The sequence below is a fragment of the Citrus clementina genome, unplaced genomic scaffold (genome assembly GCF_000493195.1).
Source record: "Citrus clementina cultivar Clemenules unplaced genomic scaffold, Citrus_clementina_v1.0 scaffold_4, whole genome shotgun sequence".
Classification (NCBI taxonomy): domain Eukaryota; kingdom Viridiplantae; phylum Streptophyta; class Magnoliopsida; order Sapindales; family Rutaceae; genus Citrus; species Citrus x clementina.
In genome coordinates, this window is record NW_006262274.1 from 6,208,849 (window position 1) to 6,230,837 (window position 21,989).

Below are 21,989 nucleotides of genomic sequence, written 5' to 3' on the forward strand. Positions count from 1 at the left end.
AGTGCTCATTGTACCAAACAGTAACTATCTTTCACTAGGGAGCTGATATACCATGCAAAATCTAGACATGATAAATTGTTTGTCAACAATGAGCCAAAAAACCACATACATCAGAGAGAAAAAAAAACTTACCTAATTAAGCTCATGGAGCATGTTGAGACTTCACCTTTAACCCAAGTTGAAACTAAATTAGCCACTCATAATTGAACTATGGGTAAAATAGTAATTTTACTAAAATACATAGAAAATACATGATGGAGAGAGAATTACAGAAATTGGAGCTCAAAAATGAATTAAGAGGTGTCAAATTAGGAGGGAGAGCCCTCTATTTATAGATATAATAAATAAATCATGACCATCAGATGAAAATAATTCGGATACTCAGGATTGCACTACATGGCAAGTTTGATTGGTTGGAATACATCATCAGTCAACACCACCTCAACATTTCAGTTTAATAAGATGATGCAACATCATCAGTCAATGCCACATCACTAGTTTTGTCCACTATCATCTTACCACATCATCAATCAATGCCACATAATCAGTTATGCCACACTATTGGTCCAATAGGATGCTGCCACATCATCGGTCAATGCCACGTCATCGGTTTGTATATGTAAAGTGTCGTACTTAGGGGTGTTCAAAATTTAATCCAATCTGTTCAATCTGTCTGATCCTTAGAAATCTAATTTGTAGAAACCCGATCTGTGGATTGGATTGAAAGTTTGATAATACACAATCGGTAGATTGGATACGGATCTACTTCTAAATTCGAAAAAATCCGCAAATCCGCCAAAAACTAAAAAGTATTTATTTAATTAAAAAAATAAAACTTGTAAATATGGCATTAGTATTTACTAGTAAATAAATAAGTTAAAATATAGTTACATTAACACTATATTATATCTTATCCGATAATAATATAAAATATAAAATATAAAATAATTAAATAAACAAATATAGCTTCTTAAATAATTAATTTTCATGTACTGATCTAAAAAAATGAGATTTTTTCGTTTTGGTGTGTTATATTTTGACACTTTAAATATATTTTCTAGCTTTATTTAAACAATTAATTTATTTAAATCTTATTTAATTTTAAATTTGATCGGTAGTAAAATTATTTTTATAGTAATTTTTTTATTTAGTTAGTTCGTGGATTGGACATAATTAAAAATTTTCAGTCCGCAATCCAATCCAAAAAGTGATGGATTGGATATGGATTAGGTCAAATTTGCATTCGATTCGTAGATGTATGGATTAGATTTGGATTGAATTTCACCAATCCGTGGATTAGATTGGATTAAAAATTTATAATCTGCAAAATTATAAATCAGATATAGATTGATGTCCGATCCGTAAAATCCGATTAGCGAACACCCCTAGTCGTACTTGTGAAGTGTCGTATATGTGAACAGTAATGTATACATGAACAATACCAAATACTATTTTATGCTCATCCTAAGGTTTTTGATTGTCTTGAGTTAAAAAATGTCATCTGTTTACTGGCGATTCTCGATAGTCATGAAATGGCCAAAACATTCATGATATATATAAAATACTTAAATTATAATAAACCACGCATAATAAAATCTTAGAAAATTTAAACACGTAAAAGTGAAAATGTTAGTAAGATTTGGAGCATAAAATGATAATTTTACTCTGTATAAATATATATTCTCCAGTACTCAACAATGTTCTTCCAAGGGTAAGCTCAAATCACTTTCCTTTAGTTGGTTTTGTTGTGGTCTCCCTTGTTTCTAGTCCAAAATGTTTTCGTTTTCTTCTATTAGCTCTAAATTTTTTACATGTATGATAAGATAAAGTCAGCCCACTCTAAAATGGTTAGACTTAGGATGCGTTTAGAATTGATGTTCAGCAGCTGTAATTTAAAAGGTGCAGCACTAAAATGTTTGGTAATTACTAACTGCTGTAACTTAGAAGGTATGTTGATATGATGTTTCACTTGTATAATAGAAAATCCATTATATTTTTGATAATTTTGTCAAAATTATTATTTAAAATTTATATTTACTACATATTATTAATTTTTATTTTACAACATTTTTCCACAACAGCTATAACTTTTTTTAAGTTATAGCTCCTCAATTTCAAATAGAACTTTAATATTAATGGGGTTTTAACAGAGGAGCAACGACTTATTGCTAATCATGTCGTTGAGTTCTATTTCGATTTGTATTCCACTGGTAAGCATTCTAATGCCTTACTCTCGACAATTCCGGAATTTGAGGAAATTAAATGTGTTGTTTTTTCTATGGATCCTAATAGCGCCCCCGGTCTTGATGGTTTTAGTGGTTAGGCAGTTCTTCCTGCACTCTTGGCTCCCTCAAAATTTTAAGGGTAAAAGCTTATTTAGTCCATGTATTTTAAGATTAATGTCCATTTAGTCCTTGTATTTTTAAAAATATCTCGAAACATCCATGTCGTTAAAGTATTGATACTCATACCTAGGGATGGCAAAATCCGGGTCCGGGTCCGGGTTTAGCCTTTCCGGATCCGGACCCGGATACCATTTTCTTTTTCCCGGACCCAAATTTTAACCCGAATTTTTACCCGGATTTTTTTACCCGGATTTTTTCACCCGGGTCCGGGTTCAACCCGTAAAAATTTGGGTTTCCGGATTCCGGGTTTTGAACCCTGATCAATGAATCAATATTAATTTTTAAAATTCTAAAAATAAAAAGTTAATACATTTCCAAGCAATAACACATCTAGATTAATCAATAAAATTAATTAAAAAATAATATTAAAATTAGATATCCGGGTCCGGATTCTGGATGTCCGGGTTAACCTAAACCAGGACCCGGACCCGGATATATATGGGTTATTAAAATTTATTCCGGACCCGGATTTTTTTACATTCCGGTACGGGTTCAACCCGGTCCGGATTATCCGGGTTCGTCCGGGTCCGGGTTATTTTGCCATCCCTACTCATACCATTACTTTTTATTTCTTTTGGCTTACTTTTACAATATTACCCTTTTATAATAATTTTTTTGTTTGGACATTAATAAAAATAAAAATAATTGAATTACCAATTTAACCTTAAAAAAATAAAAAAATATATATATTAATTTTTTTGCAAGCACCATTTGTAGTTTTGCACACTTGATAGTTTGCATACAATTTTTAACAATTTAATTTTTGACAATTAAAAATTAATATAATTTTTAGGGTTAAATTGGTAATTTAATTATTTTATTTTTATTAATGTCCAAACAAAAAAATTATTATAAAAGGGTAATATTGTAAAAGTAAGTTAAAAAAATAAAAAGTAACGGTTGGGGTATCAATACTTTAATGGTAGAGATGTTTTGAGGTATTTTAAAAAATATAGGGACTAAATAAATACTAATATTAAAATATAGGGCCTAAATAAACTTTTACCCAAATTTTAATTCTATTTTTCACTTTTATTCCTGACGTGTCTGATGCCAACTTTATTTCTCAGTATAGGCCTATATATTGCTTTGGTTAATTTTATTTTTAAAATTATCCCTAAAATCATTACGGAGAGCCTGAATTCCATAGTCGGTAGAATTATCTGCTTCTCAACATGAGTATTGCTGATGCGACCAATCTCTAAGCCGAGAGGGTGTCAGCCTTTATCTCATGGAATATATATATATATTTTTTTATATGCTGACGATGCTATTTTATCTTGTAGATGTGATGTCGGTTCGCTCTGTAATCTAATGAACTTTCTTGAGCATTATGCAGCTATTTTAGGCCAACATATGAGTGTAGACAAGAGTGCCTTTTACGCTGTAAACTACTCTCAAGATCGCGGAACTTTGGTGCGTAATATTTCTGGTTTCAAGGAAGATGTCGCTCCTTTTGTTTATTTAGGAGTGCGAATTATCCGTGTTAAACCCGGAAGCTTGTTCTTCATGTTTTAGCGGATCGTGCAGTCTCTAAACTGTCAAGTTGGAAGGCTAAGGTTTTATCTATGGCAGGGAGGGCTTAACTGGTTCAATCGGTTTTCCAAAGTATCTTACTTCAATTCACAGCTTCCGTATTCGTAAATGGCCAATTTCTCTTCTTAAGGACTTGTCGAAGACGCTTGTAACTATATTTAGTCAGTCGATTATGAGGTTGGAAAGGCTGTTACTATCTCAAGGGATAAATTACGCTCGCTAAAATTCGTTTGGGATTCCCATCATCGAAATTCTATTTGGGGTTCGTTTTTCCAGTCCCGTTACAAGATTATTCCATTTAGTATGATCTCCAAGATCTCTCAGTCTTCTTTTCTGCTTTTTATGATTGTTCTCGATGGCTTGCTGGAGATGGCACTTCAATCTGTTTTTGGCATACCGAATGGTTAAATTTTCCTATTTCTCTGCTTTTTGGTGTTGACGATTCTAAAGGGAATTTAAATTCTACAGTTTCATGTGTTATTAAAGACCAATGTTGGCAGTTCCCTTCCAGTTTCAACTTTCAGGACTCTTTTTCCTGACCTTGTTCGTGATATTTCATCCATCATTTTGCCCTCTCCTGGGATTCCTGACAAGTTAATTTGAGAGAATTCTTCTTCTGGCAACCTTTCTTTTGCTGACAGCTATGAGTTTCTTTAGACACAAGCGCGACAGAATTTCTAAGCACACTCCACCTAAAATATCAGTTTTAATTTGGAGATCGGTTAATAATAGACACATTTTTCAACGACAAGATTTTTCCTTAGCCTCGGTAATGGGTGCTCCTGATACTCATATATTTTCTCAACGAGCTATTGCTAGACAGTCCTGGTCTTGGTGGTTCGCTTGTTTTGGTGTATCTCAATTGGTTTCTGACTTTAACACGGACTAATGGATGATAATCACTTCCAAGCAATTCTCTTCCCAAGTACGGAATTCGGAAAGCTCGTAATATAATTATCTTTAAAACCACCACATCTTCAGTGCACCACGTCACCTCGTCTTGTTGCGCTCAATTGCAAATTTCAAGCTAAAGTTGCCCTGGCTTTATTTATTCTCGGGTTGATTTGAAAATTCATTGTTCTCTTGGCATCTCTCCAAAAAATTGCAGGGCTCTTAAATACCTGGTCTTTCAGTTGCTGCAGGTACTTTTTGGGATAACTCAGGTGCTTTCTACCGTACTTTTGCTTCCCCTTTGGGTTCTTGCTCTAGTTTCTTTTCTGAATTATATTTTCCATTAAGGCAATATGTTTACTGATGATCTTGCTCATTTGGGTGTTGGTCTCTTCATTACATTGGTGGATTGCTCCTCCGGCTGAAATTTGTAGTCCTCGTTTTCATGATAGAATGGGCTATCCGAATTAGAGGTTTTATTAATTTTGTTTATGATCATTGTTTTTGGAGTAAGGCTTTGATGTCCCACCCTGGGCTGTAATATTGAGTTTTTTTATTTAATTTTATTTCCACTCTTTGTTAGGTTCATTTAATTAAAAAAAGACCGTAACTTTTTTTTTAGATGAACCTCAAACTTGAATAGTTTAATAAAATAAAACAAACAATCAAAGAAGATCATTACTTATTTTTATCCTTAGCAGAAATTCTAAATTACATCAGAGATATTCTAAAATTTCTCAAATTAGAAAAACATTTGCTACTCTCATTCATTTTCTTTCAAATCAATTTGGGAGAAGTGATACGTAGGTTCTAAAACTTTTAATAGTAGGATATTTGAATAGTTTTAGAATTTTTATGATTCTAATTTTCAACGTCCCTGGATATCGTGAGATGAATAGAATTATATAATTATTTGACAGTATTCAAGTTGTGGGGGGGTATAGTATCCTAGAATATCATAGTTACAACCTCTAATATATATATATATATATAGAAGAAGACGTTGAAAATAAAAGTTATACAGATAAGAACTAATGTTAGAATTGAAAGTGATCATCGTATGACTCAAAGTCAGGTAATGCAGAGATTGTGCTTGCTTAGTCAAACCATGTAGAGTATAAATTATAAATAGAAGTTAGTGTGAGTAATTATCAACCCATCAACTTGGTTTTTAACAAAAAATTTCGCCATGGAGAGCATCTCACTTTCACTGCCTTTATTTTGCTTGTTCTTTCCAGTGCTTCGGGAAATGAGGCTATTGTTTCTTCATCATCACTTTTGCCTGTCATGTACACGACAGAGTTGAATGAGGGCGAAGAGTGCAAGAAAGCTAAATGGGACGACGGTTGTTTGAAGAAATATGGTAAAGGCCAATGGTCTCATGGTTTTTGCTTTCAGATCAGTGAACAGACTTTTAGGGGCGCAATGTCAAAAGGACGATAATCTAATAAAATCATGACACATTTTATATATCCTCTCTTATAATTAATTACAATCATTACTATGATAAGTCAATTTCAAAATAAAGCGTATAAGTGAAAAAAAAAAAAATTATTACTAGGTAACTCTATGGCTGATTGTTTATCTAACTTGTATTCAGAAAATGATTTTGTCTGTGGAAATGAACCACCTCTTCCTATATATTAGGCAGTATCTGCTTGATGATTCCTGGGGTCTTCAAAAATATCAGTTTTAGTAACCCAACTTACAATTCTTTTAAAATGGCAAAATTTCATTAATTAAATGGACACGTAAATAATGTGGTCTGTTAATGCCCCTTAAGATTTTCTTATAATTCAATAACATCTTGTAGGTGAGAAGGTTATATGCTTGTTAATCAACATTATAATACATGGTATATAGACATTTATGGAGAATTACATTTTAGTCCATTAGTATTATGCATTAAATGTTTTACTCTCAAATGCTATCATGGATATAAATTGATGTGTCAATAAAAAAAATTAGTTGGATAAATTAAAATATAAAATTTAATATAATTAATGAAATAATAATCATAGATATTCTAAAATATTATCTTAAATTTCATTCTAAAAGATGTGTCATGTCTTATATGACCAACTTGTGAATAAACGTCATATCATTTAGCTTAGATTGTAGTTTTAAGATAAAATTTTGGAAAATGTAACATTAAACATATATCATATGGGCGTATGTGACAATCATGCATGCAACCAATACTTTGAATGACTTATTAGCTTAAGTTTGTACTAATAGTAATAGTCTGTACGCTTAGCCTTGCAGTTCTTAAAAGTATTTTGAACACCTTTAATATATTTCGACATATCCATATTCTTTCCAAATGAAAGCCTTTCTATTCAAAATACTTTAAAAAAAGGCCCTTCCTTTAGAAAAAGAGGTTCTGCACACGTTTGAGTAATCATCCTATAATATCAACACTTCATGTAATCAAGAATCAGTTCATCTGAAAATTCGGAATTATGATTCCACAAAATCCAACTATATGGAAAAAAAAGAAAAAGAAAGAAAAAACACGTGACGTTTAATCTTCGATTCCTTCCTTTTCAATGAGAGAATTTCAATACAAACTAACAAACATTTAATAAAAGGATAATAAATAACTATAAAAGTGCTTATTAACTATATTAATAGCTCGTTTGGAAGTGTGGTGAAGTTATTGGGCTGCCAAACCCCAGCTACTAAGGCTGTCAAAGTCCAGCCACTAAGATGTTTGGTAACACTTGTACATGGGCTTTAACAGCTTAACAAATTTTTTTTCTCAACTTCTACTCCACAGTTGTAGTTTTTACTCCACAGCTGCTACAGTTTAAAAGGTACAACACCTCACTCTCAAACACACTCTAACTATATTAATAGCTCGTTTGGAAGTGTGGTGAAGTTATTGGGCTGCCAAAGCCCAGCTACTAAGGCTGTCAAAGTCCAGCTACTAAGATGTTTAGTAACACTTGTACATGAGCTTTAGCAGCTTAACAAATTTTTTTTCTCAACTTCTACTCCACAGTTGTAGTTTTTACTCCACAGTTGCTGCAGCTTAAAAGGTACAACAACTCACTCCTAAACACACCCTAATTAGTTATGACCAAACGGTGCATTTATCCATGCATAACAATCAGCAGTAACCAATCCTGCTTCCTGATTTTTCCACTTTAGACTTGGGACCATCTCCAAAAAGCTGATTTTTTTTTTTGTTTTAAACCATCCGGTTTTCGGCGACCGCAGTAGGTCTTGACTAATTTGGATTCGGGGTGTAGTCACAATTAAAGCTCCCAAATGGATGAAAAATTTTACTCACAATGAAGAGAACAAAACCCACAATTTGTATTTTTATTTATTTATTTTCTTTTTTCTTTCCTTTTTGGTGGCAGGTTTTATTATGATCACCATTGCTTTTGGTATAATTGTTATTATTTCAATCTATTAAAATCAATAAAGGTGTTTGGTAAATGAGAAAATGAAAGAAAACTTTAGCTGAGAAAATTCTTATTGATTAGAATCTTGAATTACATTGTTATGATTATGTTAACCACTATTTATAGTTACAGTGAAAACTGATTACAAAAACAGTGCTCAAAGCTGCAACGTTAACAAATTAATAAGCCTTCCAATCATAACATGCCAGCTGGACAAATTGTTACAACTAAATCAAAACCAAATAACCACCCAATCCAGCTCAGCAGCTCAGTACGTCATCAGCCAGCTCAGCAACCTCAGCTTATACACTTAACATCCCCCCTCAAGCTCAACCTGGATTGGTAAGGGTGAGCTTGTCTCTTAGATAATGAAAAAGGTGATAAGCTAAAACTTTAGTGAGGATATCAGTTGAGTTATGGGAATTGGGAACATAACTAACTTGGAAGCTCTTATTAGCAATCTTTTCTCGCAAGAAATGAACATCAAGTTCTATGTGCTTAGTTCGGGAGTGGAATTTGGGATTACTTGCTAAGGCAGCAGCACTCTGGTTATCACACCAAATGACAGGAGTAGAGGCAAGAGAAATACCAATTTCAGTCAGCAAGGACTTAAGCCACAAAACTTCAGATGCTGCCATTGCTAGAGAAACCACTCCTTGTTTCTTTGAACACCAAGAGATCATATTAGGACCAAAGTAAACACAGTATCTAGCAATTGATTTTCGATCATCTCTATCAGCTGCCCAGTCTGCATCACTGAAACAATCTATAAGTAAGGGCCCTTGATTGGAATACTGTAATCCCATATGCAATGTACCCTTTAGATATTGAAGAATCCTTTTGCATGCTTGCTAGTGATTGGTTGTTGGTGCAGCTAGAAATTGGCTGAGTTTGTTGACTGGAAATGCTATCTCAGGTCTGGTCAAGGTAGCATACTGAAGAGCTCCAATTGTGCTTCTATACAAAGTTGCATCAGCAAATAAGTCACTGTCAGTTTTGGTATGTGGAACATTGGCAGCCATGGGAGTAGAGCAAGGAGTACAATCTTGCATCTTAACTTTGTTGAGAAGATCTGCTATATACTTTGTCTGAGAGAGATGTAACCCTGTGGCAGTTTTGGTAACTTGAATACCAAGAAAATAGTGCAATTCTCCAAGGTCTTTGAGAGCAAAGGTAGTCTGCAGATTAGTGATAACTTGCTGAATCTGTATAGAATCTGAACCTGTTACAATGAAGTCATCAACATAGACTAATACCAGCAAGAGATGACCTTGAATCCTCTGGAAAAATAGAGAGTTATCAGACTTGGAATTCTTAAATCCCCATTGATTAGTCAACACTGTTCTTAGTCTATCAAACCAAGCTCTAGGGGCTTGTTTAAGAGCATATAATGCCTTTTGAAGCTTACAGATGTGAGTAGGTTTGGATTGATCCACAAAGCCTGGAGGTTGAGGCATATACACCTCTTCAGTAAGATAGCCATGGAGGAAAGCATTGTTTATGTCGACTTGTCTTAGTGACCGGTGATTAAGAACAGCCAAACTTAAAATAAGTTTAACTGTAGAAGCCTTCACCACTGGACTAAAGGTTTTATTATAATCAATACCTTGAGTTTGATGGAAGCCCTTTGCTACAAGTCTGGCTTTATACCTGGAAACACTACCATCTGCATTGTGTTTAATTCGAAATACCCACTTGTTTCCTACAACTTTGACAGGTGATGTAGGCTGAACAAGTGTCCAAGTCTGATTTTTAACTAAGGCTTGATACTCTTCTTGCATTGCTTGAAGCCACTTTGGATCACTGAGAGCAGCTGAAACTGTAAGTGGTTCTGTTGGCTTAGGATTACAATCAACTAGGTAGGCCTTTTTTGGTTTGAAGACTCCATTTTTAGATCGAGTAGTCATGGAATGTCCAATTATGGGTTGTGAATGTGGAGATAGATGATGAAGAGGTTGAGAAGATGATTGCTGATTTATAGGACTAAGAGTATGAGACAGCAATTGGTTTTCTGAACTGGACAAGTTTGAGGTGGAAGGTAAAACAGTTGCTAAAGGTGCAGATTGAGAGAAAGATCTATCAAGTTGTGCAGCAGTCTATGATAATGTAAATGAGACAAGAGGCTTGGAAGAAGGAGACTCATGTGAAGAATCAGAACATGACTTTGTAGAAAATTTTACAGCTAACTTAAATGGAAAAGAGAACTCATCAAAGGTAACATGATTACTTATATAGACCCTTCCAGAGGAATGTAGACACTGATAACCTTTGTGAAGGGAGCTATAGCCAAGGAAGACACACATTTCACTTCTGAACTAGAGCTTATGATGATTGTAAGGTCTGAGATAAGGGTAACCGGAACAACCAAAAACTTTCATCAATGTATAATCTGGTGGTTTGTGAATTAGTTTCTCAAATGGTGATTTATTATTGAGAATGGGTGTAGAAAGTCTGTTAATGAGATATGTGCCTGTATGAAATGCATTCCACCAGAATTTGAGTGGCAAGTGAGCTTGGGCAAGAAGGGTGAGGCATGTTTCAACAATATGTCTATGTTTTCTCTCTATTTTCCCATTTTGGTGATGTATATAAGGGCATGGATGTCTGAATTGTATGCCTTGTTCAGAAAGATATGATACAAAAGGCCTGAATTCCCCACCCCAATCAGATTGTAAGCATTTGATTCTTAAATTCAGACAATTTTCAATCATGGTTTTGAAGTTAATAAAGGCTGACAGAGTTTTGGATTTTGCAGTAAGAGGAAATATCCAAGTGTATCGGGTGTAGTCATCCAGGATAGATAGATAATAAGAATATCCTTGGGAAGAGGTAATGGGAGCTGGTCCCCAAAGATCAGCATGTAACAATTCAAGGGGCTGAGTGGTTGAGGTTTCTATTGAAGGAAAATGCTGCATATGACACTTGCCTAGTTGACAAGCATCACAAAACTGTAATTTTGAGTCTTTGGAAAGAACAAAAATTGAATCCAGGCATTTCACAATTTGTTTTAAGGCATGAATTGTGGGATGACCCATTCTTTTGTGCAGTAAACTATAATCCACAGTCTTATTACATGAAGCAACATGAGCCACAGAGGCATTCTTATTGAATTGAGAACTATTTACAGCCTGAAGAGGAGAAGTTTCAGTATCAAATGAATTCAATTGAGTAAACATAGACACTGGTACTGCTGACAATGGACTTATTGGATTGAAAACAGACTCAGATGAGGTGGACATTGGAATAACAGAACTTGAGTTATCACAGACTGCATTTAAACTTGAAACTTGATAAAGACCTCCTCTAGCAATCCCCTTGAGGTCTTGTCCTTAACAAAACAGACATGGTTGTAAAATTCAATGAAAACATTGTTATCAGCAAGCAATTTGGAAACACTGATAAGGTTTTTAGTAATTGCAGGTACATGTAAAACATGATTAAGGTAAATAGGTTCTGTAGACAAGGTTTTAATAGCAACAGATCCAACATTATGAATAGGCAATCCCATACCATTTCCAATATGCAGTTTTTCACAGCCATGGTAAGTTGAGTATTTAGATAATATACCTGCATCTTGAGCAATGTGATTAGTTGCTCCAGAGTCAATGTACCAGGTTGTATCAGCTACACTGCTATAGTTTGCCAATTGTGCAGAGGGAGGTACATTGTGAGGAATACCAATATTTCCAGCATACATGTTTGCCGTTTGAGTCCCATTATATGCACCATTTGCACTTTGAAAGTCAAAAGCACCTTGGGGATTCATGATACCTGGATTCTGATAAGCAATATAGCCAAAGAAAGGTCCAGCTTGTCTAGGAAAATTTGGCCTGAATCTATAACCAAAACCAGAACCATTGTACCCAGAGCCATTGTACCTAGACCCTCTGCCAAAATAATTTTGATTGTTTCCAGAAAATCCTCTATAATTCTGACCTCCACCTCTTGGCCTAAAAGCATCAAAACCTCTATTTCTTGGAATAAAACCCTGATTGAACCTGTGTTTACACTTATAAGCTACATGGCCTGGAATGAAACAGATTTGACACACATCTTTTCCAGGACCAGTACTACTGTTCTGATTATTATCATAAGCACCAAAACCACCAGCACCTACATTTTTCTGATTATATCCAGATCTATTATAACCTTGGCTCTTCTGAGCAAAATTTGTTGTCATATCATGTAGAGATTCATTATGAGATTTTCCTTTGTTCATTTCAAGCCTAGTTTCATGACTAAGCATCATTGAATACACCTCCTCAACAGTGAGTTTCTCTTTTTCCAGCCTAGTAAGTATATTTGTAACTAAAGATTCATAGTTGTCATCTAATCCAGTGAGCAAGTGCATAATCAAGTCATTTGAAGTAACTGAATTACCTCCAATGGTCAAACTATCAGCAATTTTCTTCATCTTATTAAAATAATCACTTACTGAGAGTGATCCTTTCTTTGTTGATTGAAGTTGCATTTTCAAAGGCAGATACCTTGCTTTAGATTGTGACATGAAGATTTCAGCAAGCATCTCCCAAAGCTCAAGTGATGTTTCACAGTTGATCACCATGATTAACACGTTATCCACCATTGACGACAGCATCCAGCTCTGCAGAAGCTTATCGGTTTTCATCCATAAGGCATAATCTGGATTCTCTTGTTTCTGTGAAGCTTCAGCTCCAGATCTTCGAAGTTCTTGAGTTGATTCAGTGAGATAACGTTCTGGACACAAATTCTCACCATTGATGAAGCTTTCAAGTCCATTAGCAATGATTGATGTTCTAACTTGAGCCTTCTGTTGTGCAAATTTTAATGTACTCGCAAGCGCACGAATCTATTGTAGTATAGATCAATAGTGACGAGTGTCGATCCCACGAGGAGGTGGATTTTAATTATATGTAGAATTAATTTTGTAAATGGGTGGTTGAAATTGTGGTGGAAGTGATTTAAATTATCCTAAAATTGGAATTGAGATTCTAAAATTGGAATTGCAATGGCGAGAATAAATTGAAGCGAAATCTATTGAAATGACATACTTGGGTATCTGGATTCGTATCAATATGCATCATGGGCTAAATAATCCGTATTAATGTCAATTAAATCATGAGGGGGGAATCCGCACCTCATGAACCACGCTCTAATCAATATGGTGTTAAGGGCTTATCGTGCCAAATAATAATAATCTTATACTAGAGAGCCGGTGTAACCAAGGCGGTATCTAGACAAGATTATTATTATTTATCGACGAGAAGTCAAAACATCCACAAAAACTAGAGGGGAAGAGAAAATAAATTTACCAAATTAAGCCCATGACACATGTTGAGACGTCACCTTCAACCCAAGCTTGAAAGAAAATTAGCCACTCATAGTTGAACTAGGGGCAAAATGAAAATTTATTAAAATACGAAGAAAATACAAGATGGAGAGGGAATTACAGAAAATGGATTCAGAGATATCAAATTAGGGGGGGAGGCCCCCTTTTTATAGATACATGGAGTAAATCATGGCCATCGGATTAAAAACAGTTTGGACGCTCAAGATTGCGCCACGTCATCAGTCAACAGTCCACGGTTTGACCACGCGGATGAACAGTAACACGGTTTGACCCGACTTTGAACAGTAACGCGGTTTGACCCGGATGAACAGTAACGCGGTTTGGTTGAAAATAATCTTGTGTGATGCATGCACCGTATGCGAGATTTTTCGTCCACTGATATGCTGCCACGTCACCATCAACAGTATATAAGAATTTTAGTCCAACAGGATCGTGACACCTCATCAGTCAATGCCACGTCATCGGTCCGTCTATGTGAACAGTGTCGTGAACAGTAAGGTATACAGTACCGTACACATGAATAGTACCGTACAAGTGAACAGTGCCATTTTTCCTTTTATGCTCCTCCTAAGGTTTTCGACCGTCCTGAGTTCAAAAGTGATGTCCGTTTTGCCATCTGATTTCTCATTTATTGTGAAATGACTATTATGCCCCTAAAATACATAAAATACTTAATTAAAATAAAACACATGTAATTAAATAACAAGAAGGTTAAATACATAAAAGTAAGGGTTGTTAGTAAGACTTGAAATGTAAAATGACGGCTTTCTCCTTTATAAATATGCATTTTCTAACACTCAACACCTTCCACACCAGATAGTTTGATCTGTCGAGCTTTACAGATTGAACAAAATGAAATGAGAGTGAGGAAGAAGCTATATGATTGGATCCAGACATAAGTGTTTGCTCTGATACCATATTAAAATCATTAAAGGTGTTTGGTAAATGAGAAAATGAAAGAAAACTTTAGCTGAGAAAATTCTTATTGATTAGAATCTTGAATTACATTGTTATGATTATGTTAACCACTATTTATAGTTACAGTGAAAACTGATTACAAAAACAGAGCTCAAAGATGCAACGTTAACTAACTAATAAGCCTTCCAATCATAACGTGCCAGCTGGACAAATTGTTACAACTAAATCAAAACCAAATAACCACCCAATCCAGCTCAGCAGCTCAGTACGTCATCAGCCAGCTCAGCAGCCTCAGCTTATACACTTAGCACAATCCGCGCCACCATTCGGGATTATCGGAGATATCTTAGATTCGGTCCCAAATACCATATTTTAGGTATGGGACGAGCTCGAGAAAGGTCACAAAATTCTGGACAGAAATGGACATCATGATCCCAGCCCCAAACCCGCTCCATTCATATCCCTAATGACAACCAAGACCGTTTAGTTGTTAGAAAGTGATTAACATGGCTTGCATGAAGCTGGGATTTAAATCTGAAGTGTTTCACCTCAATAGCCAACCTGGTCTGTCTCGTTTATTGATTCTATTTTCTACTTTTTTCATTTATTTTCTTTCTTTGCATAGTGGTATGATTGGAATTTGTCTGAAGGGTTTTTTTTTGTAATGAATTTATTGTTGTAATATATTCACATAATAAAGATAGAATGTGGGGTTTTGATGGCATTCAAAATTGAATCCCGGTCTTTTTTTTTTTTTTTTTTAATTTGCTTTCGGGACCGGATTGTTTTCTTGTTTACCTTGTGAATGACAAAATTTAACAGGGTGCTTAATTATGATTTCGATTAAGTGCAATTATTTATTAAGTTTATATGGTGATTATGAATGTATTCTGTATTTGAATTTCTCTAGGAGTTTTGTGTTCTTGGAATTTGTTGCGGGGTTGCTTTGTGGAGAAGCCATGAAAGACAGTTTTGTAAATATGGATGAGCTGCTGTTGTTTGTTTGGAGGTTGAGAGTACAGAGAATTAGAGGAATTAGACTTTTGAGGATTAATTTGTAGCAATTTTCATTATCAGAAAAAAACAGACGGTTTCATGGCATTTCGAACTTGAAGTATGAAACTGCTTTGTTGGGTTCCTTTATCATAGGAAACTATGAGCAAGTTGAATGAAAGAAAAATGGTAGCAAAAACCGTGGCCATTTGGGGTGAAGTGATAGTTTCTGAAGTGAAACTCTAGGTTTTTATATTGAAAACTTAATGCTTGTAACAAATGAGAAAGTCTATGATAACAAGGGATAGTATAATCAATTAATAAACAAATAATATGTGCGGTTCAAACGAACATATACATGACATAACATCATCTGAATGTTATATGGTTAATGATTTCTCGTAATGTACGTACATAACTCATTGCTAGCTAGCTTCATCTTTTTCTGCTCTCCAATAAGGTTCAAGAAAGGTTCTCAGCTGTTAGTGAAATTGCGTTTGTTTAATAGTATCTTATCTTATGGTTTATATTGTCTGTATTTTTTATCATGAATCAAAAGATGGAAAACTAGTGCTGCATAATGGACTTGAATATGTGATTCATAAGTTATTGGGTATTCACATTTATATTAATATGATTTATAACCAAATAACCACCAGTATTCCATACCCAAAGAAGATTTGACGTAAATTTAAAAAGAAAAAAAAAGATTTGATGCAGTCTCTATGCATGTGTGATAAAGATCACCTTCTTATTTTGGCAATTTTTCATATATTGCTTCTCTGTCCTTTATATTGGAAAATATATTTACATAAGCATGTAACTGCCTCTTATCTCCATTTCCTTCTGGTGATTGTGGCGCAATGATTCTTGGCTACATTGTTTATATTTGCTATATTTGTAATTAAATAAGGGGAAGATATCAGTTAGTATTAATGTATTAGTATAGGACTTGGTCATTTAATTTTTCATTGTAATGCCAAATAAGTAAGCATCAGTAATCAATAGTTAATATTAGGATCGAAAGTTCAATTATTTTACAGTTTCGATATGATTAAATTTGAGTCCAATTGTATTATTTCATTTATTTATAAGGTAGTGAATTTTATAACCGAAAAAATTAATATTCTTCCATCTAATAGATGAATATTATATTGTTGGGACTGAATTATGCACAATCTATTAGTACTTGTTAATTAATTATTAATATAGTGCATACTTCTCTTTTAGGGTACGTTTGACATATTATAATATATTATGTTGTATTGCATTATGTCAGTGCAGATGTATTGTATTATATTGGATTGTATTAACATTGTATTATAATAATGTTGTATAATATTTGGTGCTATATTGTACTGTATTAATTTTTAAGTATATTATGTTTAGTGTGCATTGTACTGTACTAACTTTTTTGTGATTAATTTAAATTATATATTTAAAAATAATATTTATTAATACTTAAAAAAATTAAATACAACAGTCTTAAATTTTATAAATTTAACATTATTTTTTAGTATAAATATTAAAATAGTTCGGCTATGTTAAAAGAGTAACTCCAACATAACTATTACCATGTTAAAAAATATTATCATTCTTTATAAAGATTGAATCCCATGGCCTTAAATTTTTGGTAGTATAACATTTATTTTTCAGCATTTTCCAAATATATAACATGTGAAATAAAGATTGAAATAAATAATTTAATCAAATAATCTCTAAATAAAATCACAACATAAATAAACAGTTAAAACATACAAGATTATTTTAAGTCATTTTAGAATGATAGAATAAGACGACAAGATAATCATAAAATAATAAAATGATAACATATTCACTAATAGAATGAATAATAATCCAAGTAAGAGTTCTATAATTTATATTACTATTAATTTTAGAAAATATTATTCAATTCTATTCATATTTAAATATTTTATTATTAGCTATATTAAATTATTTAAAAATAATTAATTTTTATATATCAATTATTGTAATATAATTAAAAAAATATAATATTAGTGATATTCAATTCTATTCATATTTAAATATTTTATTATTAGCTATATTAAATTATTTAAAAATAATTAATTTTTATATATCAATTATTGTAATATAATTAAAAAAATATAATATTAGTGATATTAAATTGTTAAATAATAATAAATTTTTATTTATTAATTACTATAATATAATTAAATAATGTAATATTATGTTATACTTTTATTTTTATATACTATTGAAGTACTTATTATTACTTATATTAACTATTACATATTAATTAATTTTCTATATTAATTATTATAATATAATTAAATAATACATTATTTAATTATATTTTTAATATCACAAAAATTAAAAATTTATTATATAATATTATTGAATAATAAATTAAGTTTGTTAATTTGTATTAATAATTATAATGCAAAAAAAAAATTAACATTATATTAATAATTATACTACTGCATTAAGATTAAGTAAGTCAAAATATATTTTTTGTAACTATATTTTATTAAGTTATAACATCTTCATAATAACAAAATTATTTTGGTCCTAATATTATGACTATAGAATGATTTAATTATATATGTATGAGTCTTTTTTTTTTTTTGGTACATGGATCAGTTGTACAGAAAAACCTCTCTATAGTCATAATATTAGGACTAAATTAATTTGTTATTATGAGGAGGTTATAACTCAACGGAGGTGTGGTTACAAAATTATTATATTTTGACTTCATTATCCTTAGTGCAAGCAATATACAGGTAGAGTACACACTATATTAATAATTAATGTCATATCCAATGTATAGTTACTGGTAAAAGAGATAGGCGTAATTTCAAAAATTGAACAAATATTTATGTAGCATTGGGAACATGCAAGTCATTTTAAAATTTTAAATGTTTTATTTTAATGTTTTTCTATTAATGTAAATTCTATAAATACCATTAATGATTTGAAACAAATGTAAAGAATAAATTATTATCTCAAACAACTTTAGAAAATTATCTTACCACTTCCTAAACCTTTAATGTATATATGTCACAATACAAAGATAATTATTATTATGTGGAGACAATTTCTTAAGACAAAATCTAGAAAATTATAACTTGTTATAACGTGGGGTTTATTCTTATTTATAAACTTTAAAGCTAGGTTTTCTCTCATGGTTATTCTTATTTAAATGTTTAAGCAACAAGATTCCGTCTAACATGTCTAACAAAGGAATTTGTTTTGAGACGCACAGTAAGCATAAGCGAGAAGAAGCCAGTTAGCCGAAATCTTGAACCTTTATGGGAAGTCGATACTTGAGGCTGAAATAATGGAACCCAGTGTTATTGCAATATGTCACAAGGTAAGTGTCTTCATCAATCGCCCCCACGTTGTGGTCGGGTTGGTCACAGTACGAAACTTGTAGCTATTGACTACCCGAGTTCCATCTCTTCGGATAGTAAAGAAAAAAAAAATTATTTGGAAACACACCTCCCTTACTTTTAAAAGAAAAAAAAAATGTCTTCATCAATCCTTAAGCATATGGTATCACCATTGGTTGAAGGAATAGGTAGATTATCAAGCTGAAAATTTAAATCATCCCTCAATTCAAAACGTTAATTTGGCGATTACACCATCTATGTTGGGCACGAGCCACTTCCATTCGATGATAACACTACATATGTCCAGCAAGAACTGCCTCAAGGAGTTGTCCAGCAAGAACTGCCTCAAGGAGTTGGGATTGAGTAGCAAAGGAAATAAGAAAATAGTGTTTTAATTCTCTCCCCCCCATGACGTAAAGCTCAAGTTTGTGGTTAAAACGTCTCGACTCCTCTGAAACTATATCAGCATGCATGAATTCGTTCTGCTTGTTTGATTCTTCATTTTTCTTTCCTTACTTTCCTATTGAGTAGTGCTTATAGAATGTCAAGAGAAACAAGAGTTTGGTGAATGAAATTCACTCCCTGTCTTCTCTATGTTTATCGTTCTAACAAAATTGCTTTGCTAAAACTGAAAATACTTGTCTTGCTTCTAACAATTTAGGTACAAAAAAAAAATAATAATAATAATAATTGGCCAATGCTGATATCGTGCACAGGCTGCTGACAAAATTACCATAACAATCAATCATTATATACTATCAGATTATTCCAACAAAAATTGTAAGCACGCACTACGTTTACCCAATGTTGGACAAATCAGATGTGGGTGGTTTTACTTGTGAGAAAACCGATTACATATTCGAGAAACACTACAGAGTGATAAAATGGTACAAAAACTGTTCATAGAGAGCCTAAGACTAGCCTGACTTGCCTTCATTTGGCCGAGGAATTCTCTTATACTCGTAATTGTTTATGTCCACCTTCTCTTGCAAGGCCTAAAATATAGAGAAACAAATTGTCAGCTATCAATTAATTCAAGGGAAAGAAAGGCTAGGAATGCCCACTTCATTATACCAATCTAAAAGATGGACTACCTTTAACTCTTCCTCCAGTGAGATATTTTTCGGCTTATATGCATCTACTGGTCCTGTTCTCGACAGCGCTTTTCTGGCTTCAATAATTTCCCACTCCTGATCATCTTTCACCTTTGCAATATCCTTACTGAACTACAAAGTTGAACCACATTTTAGACAAAGAAGAAGAAGATGAAGAGAAGATATACACAAATACAATAAGACAATTAAAATGCTGCAATGGTCACAAGGGAATAACGAAGGGCATAAATGATCTGGCTCCATGACAGATATACCATCAAAAGTTTACATATATTAGTGAACTATTGAAATGAAGGTAAAGATCATAAAGAAATCTCAATTTCTTTAAATTTAAATGAAACGGCAATGCAGCGAATTTTTCTTTCTCAATTTACATATATATTAATATACCATCTCCAACATATAAAATCAAGCTAAGACAAAGAGGGTGTCCTAAAGTCAGCTTAATCAAACTACCTCAAAAATGGCAACGAGGCTGTGGTTCCTACATCTATTGATGATCATAATTGATAAGTTGAATTGGAAGCAGCATCAGGAATACCTACAACCCATCAATCCAAATAATCTTATGTGGCTGCATCTGCTGATTCGGCAACTTGAGCAGCTTCGGGAATCCTGGTGCCCCTGTTGCTTTTTAAGTTGCAAAATCAGCATTTTGCATGAGCAGCTGAGCCCTTTGGCATTTGAGGACCACTTCTTCAAAGGATCTTTCAGCAGCTGAGGCTTTAGCTTCCTCAACTCTACGCATGGCATCGTGTTCTTCCAAGGCATCTATCTGGGTTACCACCTCTGAAAATCAAGTTCATATTGTACTACTTTTAATTTTTTTATCACTTGTGATTTGGCTTGCCTTGATAATCATGTATTTGTGTTTTATAAAGTTTTGGTTGATTTCAATTCTTACCAGCCAAACAACTCTGGTAGTCAATTTCTCTATAAAGCTAAACTAAATAGAAGCCCCACAGTCCAAATTTAACAAGCGTTCAACCTCTTGCTCCTTTCAATTTCAAATAGTTCCAGCCTCCACTAGAAAAGCTCAGACATACTTCCAAGTCCAAATAAACCTAAATAAAAGAGTGCTTTTCTTGACTTTATACAGAACCACTTCCAATCTCATCCTAAGTCTCCGACTCATAAATCCTAATCATCAAATCATCAATTCCCATAACAAACACCGTTAGCTAATTAACCTAAAAACAGCCTCATTTATTATGCATAGACAGCTAACAAATTACAAACTGAAAACAAAAATACCAAAAATGGGTATGGCACGAACCTGCCTTGCAAGAGATGCCCAAGTCCAATCGCTCCGAACACCGTGAGGGAAATCATCGGAAGCCCGTATCTTACAAAAGGGTGCTTGCGGCCCCACCTTTTGAACGGCGATGGCGTCTGAGCCTTTGACGACTTTGTGGAAACGTTCTTGGGTTTGTCGGACTGAGACATCACTGTCTGTGTCTCAACAGTTGTCATCGTCTTCAACTTCACATGAAACAATCGTCGCCGTTTTGCATTTTCGTTTTCATTTATCAGAGTTTCTCTTCGGAGAAATGAGAGACCAATTGAACAAAAGGATGGGTCTGAGTGAGGCCCAATTGGGCCTAGTATTTACTTACAAGAGTAGGACGTCCCTCTAAATTCCTTCTAGAGCCCCACTTTAATTGAAATTATCTAAAAATTTAAATAAATTATTCTTTTAATAACTTTTTACATCCACTCCATTCCATAATTTATATTATATTTTAGATTTTAATTTTTTTTTAAACTTTTAAGAATTAAGAAGTATGAAGGTAGAAATTATACAATAAAAAAAATAATTTAAGATTTTAGGATGTGTACGCATTTATAAATAAAAATTTAAAAGAAATATTCTTTTTAAGATAAAATAATTGATTTTAATTTATTGGGTTAGTATTTAATAAACTAAGGTAAGGGTATTTTAGGGAATAGAATTGAAAAGAAATGTTATAAAATCGTTGAGGGGTGTTAAAAGCTATGCTCTATTTATAATCCTTGGG

General features: G+C 33.2%; 1 protein-coding gene across 3 annotated transcripts; it reads right to left on the reverse strand.

Moving 5' to 3' along the window:
• Window positions 1–19,663: 19,663 nt before the first annotated feature.
• Window positions 19,664–21,559, reverse strand: LOC18044784. 3 transcript variants are annotated; one of them, XM_006436378.2, is made up of 3 exons: window positions 21,248–21,559; window positions 19,951–20,077; window positions 19,664–19,851 (listed from the first exon to the last, which is right to left on the reverse strand). In XM_006436378.2, the coding sequence occupies exons 1-3, from the start codon at window positions 21,442–21,444 to the stop codon at window positions 19,774–19,776; spliced, it is 402 nt and encodes a 133-aa protein (XP_006436441.1). In that variant the 5' UTR covers window positions 21,445–21,559; the 3' UTR covers window positions 19,664–19,773. The 3 variants fall into 3 exon arrangements, with proteins under 3 accessions (XP_006436441.1, XP_024041703.1, XP_024041704.1); XM_024185935.1 differs by having other exon boundaries at window positions 19,951–20,082; window positions 21,226–21,559; XM_024185936.1 differs by lacking the exon at window positions 21,248–21,559 and adding an exon at window positions 20,428–21,219 and having other exon boundaries at window positions 19,951–20,082.
• Window positions 21,560–21,989: the final 430 nt, after the last annotated feature.